General features: G+C 35.3%; 1 protein-coding gene across 34 annotated transcripts in view; it reads left to right on the forward strand.

Annotated features, from left to right (window-relative positions):
* BMPR1B (bone morphogenetic protein receptor type 1B) overlaps positions 1 to 15,517 on the forward strand; it is a 454,241-nt gene that overhangs the window by 359,268 nt on the left and 79,456 nt on the right. For 27 of the 34 annotated variants that reach the window (XM_055085847.1, XM_028491661.2, XM_055085860.1 and 24 more), the window contains one exon: positions 12,746 to 12,905. In XM_055085847.1, coding sequence (XP_054941822.1) covers positions 12,746 to 12,905 — 160 coding nt within the window. Of the gene's footprint in view, positions 1 to 730; positions 1,175 to 2,361; positions 4,159 to 12,745; positions 12,906 to 15,517 lie in introns of those variants that run through there. The other 7 variants (XM_055085857.1, XM_055085853.1, XM_055085852.1 and 4 more) reach the window with 7 other exon arrangements.

Raw genomic sequence — 15,517 nt, forward strand, 5'->3', positions numbered from 1 at the left:
GCGGCATGTGGGATCCTCCCGGACCGGGGCGCGAACCCGTGTCCCCTGCATCGGCAGGCGGACGCGCAACCACTGCGCCACCAGGGATGCCCCTGGAAAAAGTAACTTTTATTTACTCTCCCCCATTAGATTTTAAGGTTTGTGAGCATAGTGGCGGTTTCTTCCTCTCTGTGAAACCAACATGCTTTGTAGACAGCTTTGTGTATAATAAATATTTCTTAAATCAATTTGGAGTTGCTAGCAATTTTATGCTGGTTAAAATAAATCTTTTATGCTGGCTTAAGCCATATATGATGACTAGGATAGTTGTGTCTCACATATAAATTTTATATCACATATTTTAATGAGTCAAGTCCAATAATATGGTTGATTTAATAAAAAGATAAAAGTAATGGTAATCATTTGGTTTCAGTTTTCCCAACATTATAAAAGGAGTTTGATGTCTAGAATAGGTAAACCTCTTTAAGGAAAAATTTTTAAATGTTTATGTAGCTGATCAATTTGTGAAGTTGTGCTGATTTTAAAATAAACCAAAGGGCCTTCCTCAACTTCTGAGATGGCCCACACTCTGTCTGTGGAGTGTGTTTTTCTCTCTAAATAAATCCACTTCTTACCCATCAAAAAATAATAATAATAATAAAATAAAATAAAATAAAATAAACCAAAGAATTGCATGTTGAACTACCATTCTAAAAGTCAAAAGGATGATATCAAAATATAGATTTCTAGATACTTAAATGTTGTATATTTTTCTGCCTGTGTATAATCAGAGGCAGCCTTGAACCATCTGGAATTGTTACATAATACACTGTGGTCAGTGACTTTTTTTTCTTTTCTTTTTACTTACTTTTTTTTGATTCTAAGGTTTCCTTTCTCTTTCACCTTTCCACTGTCATATGCCATGTATCTTGAACATAGCTCAGTGCTTGACCAGAATAATCTCTCTTGCCAGCTTATAATCAAAGGGAGTACTGAGAAAAACAGCTGAGCTGTATTAGGCAACCACCGTCTGGACTGCATTTCTTAACTGGTGAATAACACATCACAGGTGCAGGATTAGCGTTGCCTACGGTGCTGTGCTTTTTAGTGGACACCCCTAGCAATTCCGTGTGTCCTCCTCATGTCTCGTCCCAAGGAACCTGGCAACGATCTATCAAGCGTACAGAAATCAAAAGTGAGTAGCGGGAGAAGCTTTATATCTTACAGAGGCTGTTTTTTCCCTCCAGAAATGTAAGCAAGATCAGTTAAGCCAATTCTGGTACACACAAAAGAGATGATAGAACTTAGTCTTTCTTGGCATAGAGGGTTGGGAATAGAACAATTCAGGGGTTCAAAACTTTCGTGCACAATAATTACACGGCAAGAAAATGCAGTTTAGCTTAAATGTCCCAGCAGTGTATAATTTAGGTCACTTTTAAACTACTACAAATGTTGCGCATATCATTTTACCTTCTGTGTTGTCTGTGTGTTGGAGTGGTATGTGTGTTTGCCCCTACACATTTTCCAATACTGTCGTGGTTAAAACCAAGTGTTGTGGCTGTGTAACCTCCTGTGGTAGAGTTTGTAGATTTTGACATTGTAAATTCTTCTGCTATCTATGACATATAAGTCTCAATTCATAGATTATAAGTCAAAGTTGCTTTCTTGCAAATATGGTTTTTAAAAAATGCAAAAATATTTTAAAGTATAAATTAATGATTTAAACATTAGAAGAAATGAATGTTTTGAAAATTCAGTTTCTAAGTCATTTAGTTTGATCAGGAAGGTTATAAATTGTTTTAAGGTAAAGTATACAGTCAGAGAAGCTAAGGCAAGTATATTTTAGTAATTCATGTCATTTTTGGTATCTATCTTAGAAAACTTTCCTATGAAGCATGACGTAACTGTAAACACAGCTATGTAGATAGCACTGCAGGTTTTGTATGGTTGTTTCTTCAGATTCTTTAGTTTTCTCTTAAAACTCTATAATGGCTTTCTAATATTCAGATCGTTTTAATTCATTTTGCTGCTGGTTATCATAATTCCATGTTGTTTCATCATAGACCTTTAAACTCATTGATGATGATAGTAGTTGATAATAGTGCATTGTAAGTTAAGTTTTTAAATATATATATATTCTATATATTTTATGCCTCAAATATTTGAACATTTGTAATAGCAATATATTTACATTTTCAAGATCAGTATGCTCCTTACTAAGGTATCCTTTAACAATTATCCAAGTAGAGGATCCAGAAAGGATTAGAAACAGAGAGATCCTAAATGCTTTCCAGGTTTTTTCTTTGGGGAAAAAGAATAGCATGAACCTGGTGATTTGGTTACTGATGTCTGGCTTCATTGTCACTTCTCTTCTTTACATAGATGTCTGTTCAAAGTAGTTTTACACTTCAAGCTGTCTTGGGAGTGCTTTGCAAAGCTGCGGAGTAAGTTTTGGTGTGGCGGCTAGTTGAACATCCGCTTTGATTAGCTTTAGAACTCTGTGAAGCAGAGCATGGATAGAAAGTCACCGAATAAACCATAGCTCCTGGCTTGGCAGTCTGCCATGTCCTGGTTGATTCTTTGACATTATTGTCAAAGAGGCTGTGGTTCAGTTTCTCTTCCAACAAAGAAAAGAACAGACATATTAAGTATTTTAAAATGCAGAGATTTTTTTAACTTTTAAAATCATCCTATTAGCTGTGATTATGCTATTTTATGGATATAGATTCAGGTTGATGTTAAACTATCTTTAAACATGGTGGTTACTTGCTTGTAAAGTTTATTATTTCTTATGTTGATACTTTTATTAGGATACTTGTTATCATGTCATGTTTTAGAGTATTTTCAAAGATTTTTAATTTATATGAACATTTTGGTTGCGTTTCTTCAAATTCGAAAGCATATTAAAACCTGTGGGAAAGCTAGCTACTGTTTCACCTTTAAAGAGTATAAATGTGATGTCCAAAGAACTATGAATCGTGTTATAATCAATTATGATGCTTACTCAGGCTCATAAGTCTGTACTAGTTACCTGCAAAACAAATATGAATATATATGTTGTATGTTCACATTTATGTAATATTTCACCTTTTTATGATTTGTTCAACTCATAATCTAGCATCCCAGAATATAAAACACTTGAATTATTGAAGCTTTCACTTTTTCTCCAGATGTTTTGGGGTCTCTGGGCAGAACTTTTATGAGATAAAATGTTGAAAACATGATTGTCATACAGAAACTGAGTGATATGGTAACGTGGATGTGTAAGTATGGTAAAAAGAGAAACAATTGCTGGCAAATGGAAACATGTAAAATATTTTATTATAAAAGCTCTGGTTTCTATAGAGATCCAGCAAATCTTTAACATTGTAAAACTAATGTGTTTTTCATACCCTATTCAGTGGTGTCAACAATGAACCACTGAAATGAAAAACTGTCAGTATCCCTGTTTTCCATAAAATTGATTGGTTCATTACCGTCACCCCTAGTAATCTTCCCTCCTGTGCCCCTACCTAGGACTTACTTACCTTTGACAATTATATGTGGCATTATGACTTCTATTTTATTATTTTCATATACTGTTTTTGGTTTTCCACATGCAGTTGATTTGTCTCACCAGCAAGATTGTTACATTACTGAAAGTACTTCAAGCGCTCTGGGCCATTGTGTTACGTAGATGGAATGGATTTAATGATTATTTGCTAAATAAATGAATAATGAATAACAATGTATTATTCAGCTGTGAACAAAGTGTCAGTGTTTCGTGAACCAAAAAGCTCAATATTTTTATAGACTTTCTGTGCACAGTGATGAACCCAGAAAGGCAAAGTTAATGGAAGTAACATGAAGCAAAAGAAAGGGGAATTGAAGAGGAAGAGAGAATCAGGATGAGAGAAAGAGGATGGGGAAAGAAGAAAAGGAAGAGAAGTAGAAACATTTAGGAGATAAAGGAGTAGAGAAAAGGAACAAAAACAAGTGAGGGAGAGAAAGAGAAAAATCTGAAGAATGAAAACAAAAAAATTCAATAGTAAACTTCAGCAGCCCAGAAAACAACAGTTTACTGGTTTTCACTCTTAGTATGTGCGAGGAACTGTGATAGGTGCTTTACTTGGAGTCTCTCATCCAGTTCTCCTAGCAAGCCAAGGTGTGCTGCCACTTTCCACATCCTCTGTTAGCGAGGTAAGTGACTTGCTAAGGCAGCAGAGCATGGCAGTAGCTAAGCTGGGGTTTGCACTGTTTTGTCCGTTTTACGTTATATCCTGGTCTAGTCGGAGTCTACTGCTTGGTGACCACACCTGGTGTTGGTTTCTCACCTGGCATTTCATCCCCCTCTGTAGCATGCTAGCCCCGGAACTTACCACCTACAGCCTCCCTTGTCCCTCTCTCTTCTGACTTCTGAGACTCTTGAAGGAGAAAGAAACTCCTGTGAAGTTCGCTTCACTATTAATAATCGAAAGTCTACTCTTTCTTTGTAATGCATGTGATTTGGCTTTGATATTTTTGAATCTAAGTTGTATTTATATTTTGTTTTCAAAAGGGTTTAGGCATGTATTTCAACTTTTTATTAACGATTGCTTTTCATGTTGTTTATGTATATATTTTTTTCTAAGTTCTTGTGGCAAACAACATAGAAAAATTGTTTGAAAATGTCTTAGTATAATGAAAGAGGGTTAGGCAATGAAAATTGAGGTCAGGACTTCTGAATTTAATATGTTTATTAGACAGTAAATTAAATTATTAAATTGGGTTAAATGATTCAAGGCTTAAGTGATGAAAATAAAAGTTAGTTATCTATTTAAACCCACCATTCAGGATCACTAAAAGTTAGCTTGAAAATTAATATTGTTTTCAAGCTCTGATTCAAGTTTTATTCCTGTGTATTATAGGTTTCTGTTTTTGACCAGTGTACTCCTTAAACCAGTTTTGGTTGAGAAAGGAACTGAGCATTGATTCACATTATTTCTTATCGTAACAACATGGATAGTGTTAGACTGGATCATTCCCAAAGCATTGATGGACAGTTCAGTAGTACTTTCAAATTTTCTTCCACTAATCTTTTTACCCGAGATACTTGAAGTACAAACTTGTGTGATATGAATTTCAATTTCTCTTCTTGCTCCGGCCTGCCCTCTTGTGAAGATGAGGTAGAACAGAGAAGACACTCAAAATTTTGTTAATTTTTGAGATATTTAAAGAGCTAAAAAGTAAAAAATAAAATGAAGAAAGGAAAATAGATTACTCATAGATCCTGTGGCACAAAATAATTACATGTCATCTTTAAATGAATTTTGAAGACTCACATCCATTTCTTAGTATTAATACATAGTGTATTTGAGATTTAATTTCCTTGAATTATTGCTGTTCCTAAAGATCGTTCTCCATGTGTTTTAATGTGACAGTAGATTCTGATATTCTCTTCACTATGACATATATCATACAACAATATTTTATATCACAAACTTAAAATGTTTTCTTGTATTTTTGAAATAAGAATGTTACCGGGAAAAAACAATCAAAACTAGTATGTTAATTAAAATGTACTTTAGGATATAATGGATGAATATGGAAGCTAAAATTTATTTCTTGCAGAGTTGTAGTATTGCATTTTTTTTGCAATTTACTGTTGTCCTGTGTTTTTTGATATTTCTATAAAAATCTTGTTTCATTTTTCTGTAAAAATCATATGGAAGGGTACACTATAATATAAAATAATATAGAAATAGTAAGAATAATTGATTTATTACGTATATACATCAAAAATGAGTTATTTTATAGTGTTTATAGCAGGATGCCAGCTAATAATTGTCCACTGATTCCAGATGAGTACTTTAAAGAAATTCTTTATAACTCTGCCTTACTTCCTAACTTACAAAAGAAGAGATGCCATAGAAAACTTGTGTATAACTATATACAGACATACAAAATAGCTGAAAACATGTATGTAACTGTAACATATCCACGAGAAGATATTCAAGGAAAATAACCATCTGTTTAGCCTCTGTAATTGAATGGAAGTCACACTACTGCATGCTGATCATTATATTATTTTGTGAAGTTTGAGTAATTTGCCTGAAAATTTGTAAATCTATCTCATATATGAAAATCATAAGGAATATAATTTAGTTGCAATTCATTAAGAACACACACATGCGCGCGCGCGCACACACACACACACACACACACACACACACACACAAACATGTTTGGAAGTGATCTTGTGGTTCGGTTGCTCCCTAAAAAAATCTACTGATCCTCTGAAAAATGAGAAACAATTTTAGATTGGCTTCCACCGGCCCTACTTTCTATTATCATGGTAATTTGGATAATTTAACAACCTGGATTAACTATAATGTAACTAGCTAAGCTAACCAGGCAGCATCTGAAGTGTCTGGATTCACACTGTTAAGCTAAAGATTGGTATTAGGGGAAAAAGGGGTGGGGAATTAGGGGAGGGGGGAAAGTAGGGGGGAGGAAGGAAACTGAAAATGGACTGAACTAAAGAGGGTGTAGTATTTATTCCTAAGACCTTTTCGGACAGTCTGACTTTTCTCAGTTTTTTTTCCCCTCTTACATTTTTCTGTCAGATTTATTTATAATTCTATTACTAAATATTAAAAAAGCCTTAACTGGGCTTCCCTGGTGGCGCAGTGGTTGAGAGTCCGCCTGCTGATGCAGGGGACACAGGTTCGTGCCCCGGTCTGGGAGGATCCCACATACCGCGGAGCGGCTAGGCCCGTGAGCCATGGCCCCTGAGCCTGCGCGTCCGGAGCCTGTGCTCCGCAATGGGAGGTGCCACAACAGTGAGAGGCCCGTGTACTGCAAAAAAAAAAAAACAAAAACACAAAAACAAGAAAAGCTAAATTCATGTTTTTATGAGATGATTATTCATTTTATATACATGTAATTGCCTATTTTATGCCTTAGCTGATGTGTTCAGTCTTGTTTTTGATCCAAAATGCCTAAGCTTGCCTATATGAGGCTGGCTAGATTTGGCATAAATTCAGAATGACTTTATATGAAAGTGATCCTTTTATAAATCCCTTTTCATAATTATAACAGTAGATAAAACAGTTCAGTTTCTCATTGACCCTTTATTTCAAATGTGGACTAGCTATTAGGAAGATCTTAAGGAAATTGAACCAATAATTTTAAACTCCCCAACAAACAAAAGTCTAGTTCCAGATGGCTTCACTGGTCAATTCTATCAAACATTCAAAGAAGAATTAATACCAATCCTTCTCAAACTCTTCCAAAAATAGAAGAGGAAACACTTCCAAAATCATGTTATGAGGCTAGCATTTCCTTGATATCAAAACCAGACAAGGACACCATAAGAAAAGAAAATTACAGACCAATATCCCTGATGAACATATCTAAAAATCCTCAATAAAATATTAACAAACCAAATTCAACAATATATTAAAAGGATCATACACCGTGCTCAAATGGGATTTATTCCAGGGATGTAAGGGTGTTACAACATCCACAAATCAATCAATGTGATTTACCACATGAACAAAATGAAGGATGAAAATCTTATCATCTAAATAAATGCAGAAAAAGCATTTGACAAAATTCAACATCCATTTATGATAAAAACAACAACAGCAACTCTCAAAACAGGTATAGAAAGAATATGCTTCAACACAGGAAAGGCTATATATGACAAGCCCACAGCTAACATCATACTCAACAGTGAAAAGCTGAAAGCTTTTCCTTAAGATTAGGACCAAGACCAGGATTCCCACTCTGGCCATTTTTATTCAACATAGTATTGGAAATGCTAGCCAGAACAATTAGGCAAAAAAAGAATAAAAGGCATCTAAATTGGAAAGGAGGAAGTAAAACTGTCACTATTGGCAGATGACATGATGTTATATATAGAAAACCCTAAAAACTCCACCAAAAACTGTTGGAACTAATAAATGAATTCAGTAAAATTGCAGGATATAAAAGAAGTATAGAGAAATCTGTTGCATTTCTATACACTAATAATGAATGAACTATCAGAAAGAGAAATTAAGAAAATGATTTCCATTTACAATTGCATCGAAAAGAATAGAATACCTAGGAATAAATTTAACCAAGGAGGTGAAAGACCAGTGCACTAAAAACTATCAGACATTGATGAAACAAATTGAAGAAGACAAAAACAAATGGAAAGCTAATCCATGCTCACAGACTGGGAGAATTAATATTGTTAAAATGTCCATATTACCCAAAATAGTCTACAGATTCAATACAATCCCTATCAAAATTCCAATGGCATTTTTCACAGTAATAGAACAAACAACCCTAAAATTTGTATAGAACCACAAAAGACCCTGAATAGCCAAAGCAATCTTGAGAAAGAAGAACAAAGCTCGAGGCATCATGCTCCCAGCTTGCAAACTATATTACAAAGCTATAGTCACCAAAACAGTATGGTATTGGCAGAAAAACAGACACATAGATCAATGGAACAGAATAGAGAGCCCAGAAGTAAACCCACACTCTTATGGTCAGTTAATCTATGACAGAGGAGCCAAGAATATACAATGGTAAAATGATAGTCTCTTCAATAAATGGTGTTGGGAAAACCGGATAGCTACATGCAGTAGAATGAAACTGGACCATTATCTTACACCATACACAAAAAGTAACTCAAAATGTATTAAAGACTTGAATGTAAGACCTGAAAGCATGTAACTCATCAAAGAAAACGTAGGTTGTAAGCTCTTTGACATAGGTCTCGGTGTTGATATTTTGGATTTGACACCAAAAGCAAAGCCAAGCAAAAATAAACGAGTGGGACTACCTTAAACTAAAAAGCTTCTGCACAGCAAAGGAAACCCTCAACAAAATGAAAAGGCAACCTACTGAATGGGAGAGGATACTTACAAATCATATATCTGATAAGGGGTTGATTTCCAAAATATATAAAGAACTCATACAACTCAGTAGCAAAATAACGAAGTTCCATTTTAAAAAAATGGGCAGAGGATCTGAATAATATTCATTTTTCCAAAGAAGACATACAGATGGCCAACAGGTACATGAAGAAATACTTAACATCACTAATCAATAGGGAAATATGTATCAAAACCTCAGTGAGATATCACCTTACACCTGTTAGAATGGCTGTTCTCAAAAAGACAAGTGATAACAAATGCTGGTGAGGATGTGGAAAAAAGGAAACCCTTGGTGGGAATGTAAATTGGTGCAGCCACTATGGAAAAGAGTATGCAGCTCCCTCAAAAAATTAAAAATAGAACTACCATGAGATCCAGCAATTCCAATTCTGGGTATTTATCCAAGGAAACAAAAACACTAACTTGAAAAGATACATGCCCCTCTATGTTCATTGCAGCATTATTTGCAATGGTCAAGATATGGAACAACCGAAGTGTCCAGCAAGGGATGGATAAAGAAGATGTGGTACATTGTTGTACACCTGAAACTAATATTGTATGGCAACTATACCTCAATTTAGATATCATAATCTTTCTTTTTAACTGTGCTCTTAGCTTTTAAGTTGAGTCTAATCATATTTATTCGTTCTGTTGCTACTGCTTCTCTTCTCCCGTCTTCTCTTTTTAGCCTCCAAATTATCACTTAATTATTGTAGTTTAATCTTGTGATTGGAAATGTTGTGAATCATGTGATAACGATTTTCATTTCATAAGGAATTAAACACATATAGATTAATTGACTCCTAAGTAGCAATTACATACTTTTATGGATTACTCCCTTGATTATTTTGGCAAAAGCAAATAAAGAACTCTCCACCTGTCTCAGATTTGCATTTAATTATCCATTTATTTAATGCTAATTAAAAGCAATCATTTATCATCTCGTTACTTTTACTTGTGTGGGTCACATTGTAAGAAGGCAGCCTTATATGTTCATTCAGTATGTTGTCTGTTAACTCAGTTTATAGAAATGGTGTCTATTATGAGCTAGCTATACTTATCTTTTTGTACTTATAAATGTGTTTTCGGTAAAAATCATGTATTCTGACTGCATGTTAAAGTGTTAAACATTTTAGAAAGATTATGCAGCAATATTTCATCTTCACAATCTCTATAGAAAGGATGATTTTTACCTTCTGATTACAAAGTTTTTATTGCTCGTGTCTCCTCTGGACCTCTTTTATATTGTTGGGTTTTTTGTTTGTTTGTTTGTTTTAGCCCCTTTTCTTGTTCATGTAGTGGGATTTTGTAATTAAAATGCTCTGTAAACTGCCCTTTTCAACAAAAATTATATTTTAACAGTCTTCCTTGTCAGTAAATATAGTTTCACATCTACATTTTAATGACTACATAGGAATCTCTTTTAAGAGACCTGACTTATCCCCTCTTGTTGTAAACACGGATTGTTAAGCAATATCGCAAAGAATCTCCTTCTAACTAAATTTTATATCATTATTTTGTTTAAATAAATTTAAAATGTGAGAAAATCATGAATCCTGTATTAAAATGCTTTTTACAAAATGTCATCTTATTTCCAATAGTACAAGGATGTTTCTTTTTATACTGTAGACCATTCTGTGTGAATATTCCATTTAACAACTTTTCCCACCAGGTGGTAAATTCTGTGTATGTTTAGTTCATCCTACTTACCTAGGCTGTGTCTGGAACAAGGTAGGCACCCAATATGTGTTTGCCAAGTAGACATACGCATAATAAATGAATTTTTATAATTTTGTTTTAAAAACTTCAAAGAGCAGGGGCCTGGTATGGAAGAAAGCAGGATGTAATAAGTTTTAAATATCTTACCTTCATCGCTTTGAGTTACTTTGAGGAAATTTAGGTCATAAAGTTAGTAAGACTGAGAACCAGATTTAAAAAGAAGGAAACCAGCATGGCAGGGTGATATATAGGCATACCAATACCCACTGCACCTGGATAGCAAGCGGTGCTAGGGCATTTATGCAGGCTTTAAATACAAGATACTAACATGAACTGTGTTTAACTTCACTTTATTTTGGAATTTAACTTAAGGATGAGTACCGATTTTATAGAAATAATAAACACCTATTGGGATTAATTTTGTGGTGGGATTAAATAAATATTTACTTAATCTAGTCCTAGTTTTCTCAAAGTGGAGTCTGCACATCATCTGTCTCAATCACCTGGGGTCTTGTGGAATAATGCCTTTCCCTTGGCTCACCTGAGACCTGTGGAATCAGAATCACTGTGGGTGGCCCAGGATTCTGAATATAACAGACTCTTCATATATTACAATTGATATGTCTTCTGCAGCCTAAAATATAAGGAACTGTTTGAGAAAGTTAGGTGCACATCTTACATAAATTTGAAAAATCTAAAGAAATATTAGAATTAACGATTGGGGGAAATTCTGGTAAATGTATCTAACATACTTTATTCTTTTTTCCTTTAATTACTACTTTCTAAAAATTCAACTAATTAGCAAGAGAAAGTCAGGATAAATCATCACAGACCTTTTTCTAAACTCTTCATTCTCTGATATAACCAGTGGTTGGAGGCACTAATTTGTAGTTAAAAAAAAAATAACAAAGGTACACTGTACATATCTATCATTGTATACTGTACTTCTGATCTAGAATTTCAATTTTTTAACCCAGTATCTTTTAGATAATATTTTTGTTGAAATTGTATTTAACTGTAGGCAAACTGGATGTGTTGTGAGATTTTAAATCAAACATTGCTCAGGGTGACAGTTTATACAGTGACATAGCATGTAGGAGGGCTCTTACCACAATGCCTGAAACCTGGTGTCAATTAATCTATGCCTCCTTCTGAAGCATCCTTACTTTCCAAAAGTGGTGGTAAAGAAGAAAACATGAAAACTTTCTCAGTGATATGTCACCCTAGGTTGTGCAACATTGTCTTACTATTTAAAAGGTAAAAAATTAGATTTCTCCAATAACATTAGCTAACATTTATCAAGTAATACTATGTGACATACCCACTCTAAGCTCTTGACATGAGGCAGGTGCTTTTAATTATCTCCATTTAGATGATAAGAAAATGAAGCACAATGTTATTGTTATTCAATGTCAACTAAAGTTATTCAGTGTCAGCTAAATGGTAATTATTCAATGTCAACCAACTGGTAAACAGTAAAGCCTACTTTAGAGCCCAGAAAAATCTGTCTCTAAACATCATGTCTACTATCGTATCTCCCACTGAAGATGTAGAATCATTGCTACTGTAAAAGGTCGTCACTTTCGCTTGTATATCTTGATAATTAAATTTTAATCTTCCTAATGAACGTTGCAGATTAAATATGTTTAATGATTTCTTTAAAAAATACATGGTATACCTAAAGTGAAGAGAACCCTAAAGTAAAGAGACTGGTAGAAAGTTTTAGGGCCCAGACGATCTGGGTGTAAATGCTGGCTTCATGACTTATTAGCTGGATGCAGATCACTTAAACTTCGAGCCTTAATTTTCTCATCTGAAAATGGGAATGGTTATATTTACTCACAGCATTACCATACAGAGTAGAGATAATCTATATAATAGTGGGTCATTGAACTGCTTGCACTCAATCAAATACAACTATTATAACTTAATGTAGAAACTACTATTCTGAAAGGATTATGAGAATTTTTAATGAGACATATATATCATATAGAAAGTATCATTTTTAGTGTCAAAACATCAGAATATGTTTTCTGTTTAAATGTTTAACTATTATGAATACTTAGTACTTTGTTTAATATCATCATTCTTTGGACAGAAGACTGTGGCTGGGCTACCCCAAAGATGCTTAAACTCTTACTGTTTCTTCTTTTCAGCAAACTTCCTTGATAACATGCTTTTGCGAAGTTCAGGAAAATTGAACGTGGGCACCAAGAAAGAGGATGGTGAGAGTACAGCCCTCACCCCTCGCCCAAAGATCTTGCGATGTAAATGCCACCACCATTGTCCAGAAGACTCAGTCAACAATATTTGCAGGTTGGTCATATAAATTCTTTAACTCTAGTTTTAATAGAAAGCCATCATTTTTTGACTATAGAATTGTAGGCTAGTGTTTCCAAGAACACATTTTGGGGAATAGGGCCTAAACCCATTAACTCTCAGAGCCGTGCCTGTATGTAGAGAAGTACTGAATCGCATTTTGCCCTGAAATGTTCTGAGGTCATTCTTTCTGCAAACATCACGTGTGCACATAAACAGAGAGCACAGATCCCAGGGTCCCTGTCAAGGAGCAAGAACCAATTATTTTCTTTCAAAAGACCTCAGCCCCCAAAATAAATGCAATAGCAGTGGTGTCAGATGTGTTTTTGTTTGTTTGTCCGTTCTAACATTTATTATGGTGATGGTGTTAGTATTTTGGAAAGAACACCTAAGCTGTTAGGAATGTTTATAAACTGCCCCTGGGAAACAGCGTAGTAATAGAGTTTATGTGAGTCCACCAGAAGTTAAGATTAGGACGCTAAGTACTAGAGAATAAACTCCTTAGTAGCTAATCATGTTTGTATAAATACTTTCTAATGTTTGAAACTGGACTGTTTGCCTCTTTCTTCCTTACACATCTTTATGCAGCCACATCCATTTTTTTGGTCACCGTCCCTGCATTGACTCCCCAGGGTGAGGACAACAGTAAATAAAGAGGCCAGAGTGTGTCCAGGGCGAAGTGGCTGAGATAACAAGACAAGTGTGGGTCTCAGGAGTTAAAATGTCAGAGAAGCAGAGTCTCCCTCAGGGAGGATAATGGACCCAAATAGGAAGATGGGCTGCTGGGTTTGAACTCTGGGCAGAATATCTGGGCAACCATTTGGGACCTCATTCCCCAGGAAGGAGCATGAAGCTGAGTTGAATGCTTTTCTTTTTCATGCTGAGACCTTTTTTTTTTTTTTTTTTAAAGTTTCCTATGTAGTGGGATCTATCTAATATCAGCTCACCAGTGTATCCTGAAATACGTAGCTCAAGAAATATGTATTAACTGAATGACACAAGGAGGAAATTTGGGTGTATTCACAAACATATGTCTCATTTAATCAGCACAACAACTCAGCATGGTAGGGAATGCTTCTTTCTTACCTTTAGACCTAAGGAATTCAGGGCCCAGAGAGGTCTAGTAACTTGGCCCTCGTATGATAGAACAAGGTTGCAATCTCTGAGCCCTTACGCCAAGATAAAATGACTCCAAGACTCAGACAGTGTTTCCTGGGAACACTGCCTTTTTGCAGCAAACAGAAAAAGTATCAGGAAAATTACAAAGTTTTCTGAAGAAGAGAAAATTAGCAGGATGAAACATATTAGGGAAATATTTTACTATTTTGTGTGAGTCTGTAGTAATTAAGAGTGAATCTGTGTGTGCCCTTTGAGCTGTAGTTTGGGTGATCATACGTTCAGGTTTTCCAAAATTATACCAATTTCAAATATTTTGTCCTATTTTCCTTATAGGCCATTGAAGTGTTCTAAGTTGATTTGGAAGAAGGTGTTGAGGCATGGTTAACTGCAATGCAAGTTCTTTGTGGTGGGAAGGAGAAGCTTGGCATATAGGAGGAGACGTGGTGGGATTTGAGCCTGGAGACAGGGGAAATTTGTCTGTGTTCTAAAGGGGATGTTTAAGCAGGAGTGGCGGTGGAGATTGATGTGCTTTGATTTGCTTTTTAGAAAAATTTTCTCCGCTGCAGAGTATTGAATGTATTAGAGGGAGACAAAAGTAAGTTCAAGAACAACAGCAGCCAAGTAAGAGAAATTGAAAAGTAGATTCAGGAAGGACAGTTTATGTGAGAGAAAATGTTCTCGGATGAGGGTGATGCTGGTGCAGGAGAGAGTTGGATGTGTTGGAGAAATATTTAGAGGGAAAGTTTTATGTTGACGCCACGGAGATGAGAGGGGACCAAGAGGAGCTTCACAAGTTGGCAGGTGTACACTTAGGTGCATATTGTAGCCTTGTGATGAAAGACGACAGAGGAAAATAATCGAGTTTCAATCTGGATATTCTAAGTTTAAGGTTTCTGACACATCCAAGTAGAGATCTCCGAGAGTAAGCCTATCAATAGAATATGGATTTGGAGCTCAGACAAGAGGTTGGGGAGAGAGTAGAGTAAGTAGAACATTAGTCAGTTGTTTTTTTTTTTCAATCTCCCAATTCATCACACCACCACCACCACCCCGCTGCCGCTTTCCCCCCTTGGTGTCCATACGTTTGTTCTCTACATCTGTGTCTCAATTTCTGCTCTGCAAACCGGTTCATCTGTACCATTTTCTGGGTTCCACATATATGCGTTAATATGTGATATTTGTTTTTCTCTTTCTGACTTACTTCACACTGTATGACAGTCTCTAGATCCATCCACATCTCTACAAATGACCCAATTTTGTTCCTTTTTATAGCTGAGTAATATTCCATTGTATATATGTACCACATCTTCTTTATCCAATCATCTGTCGATGGACAATTAGGTTGCTTCCATGACCTGGCTATTGTAAATAGAGCTGCAGTGAACATTGGGGTGCATGTGTCTTTTTGAATTATGGTTTTCTCAGGGTATATGCCCAGTAGTGGGATTGCTGGGTCATATGGTAGTTCTATTTTTAGTTTTTTAAGGAAC

The sequence above is a fragment of the Physeter macrocephalus genome, chromosome 7, assembly GCF_002837175.3.
Source record: "Physeter macrocephalus isolate SW-GA chromosome 7, ASM283717v5, whole genome shotgun sequence".
Taxonomy (NCBI): domain Eukaryota; kingdom Metazoa; phylum Chordata; class Mammalia; order Artiodactyla; family Physeteridae; genus Physeter; species Physeter macrocephalus.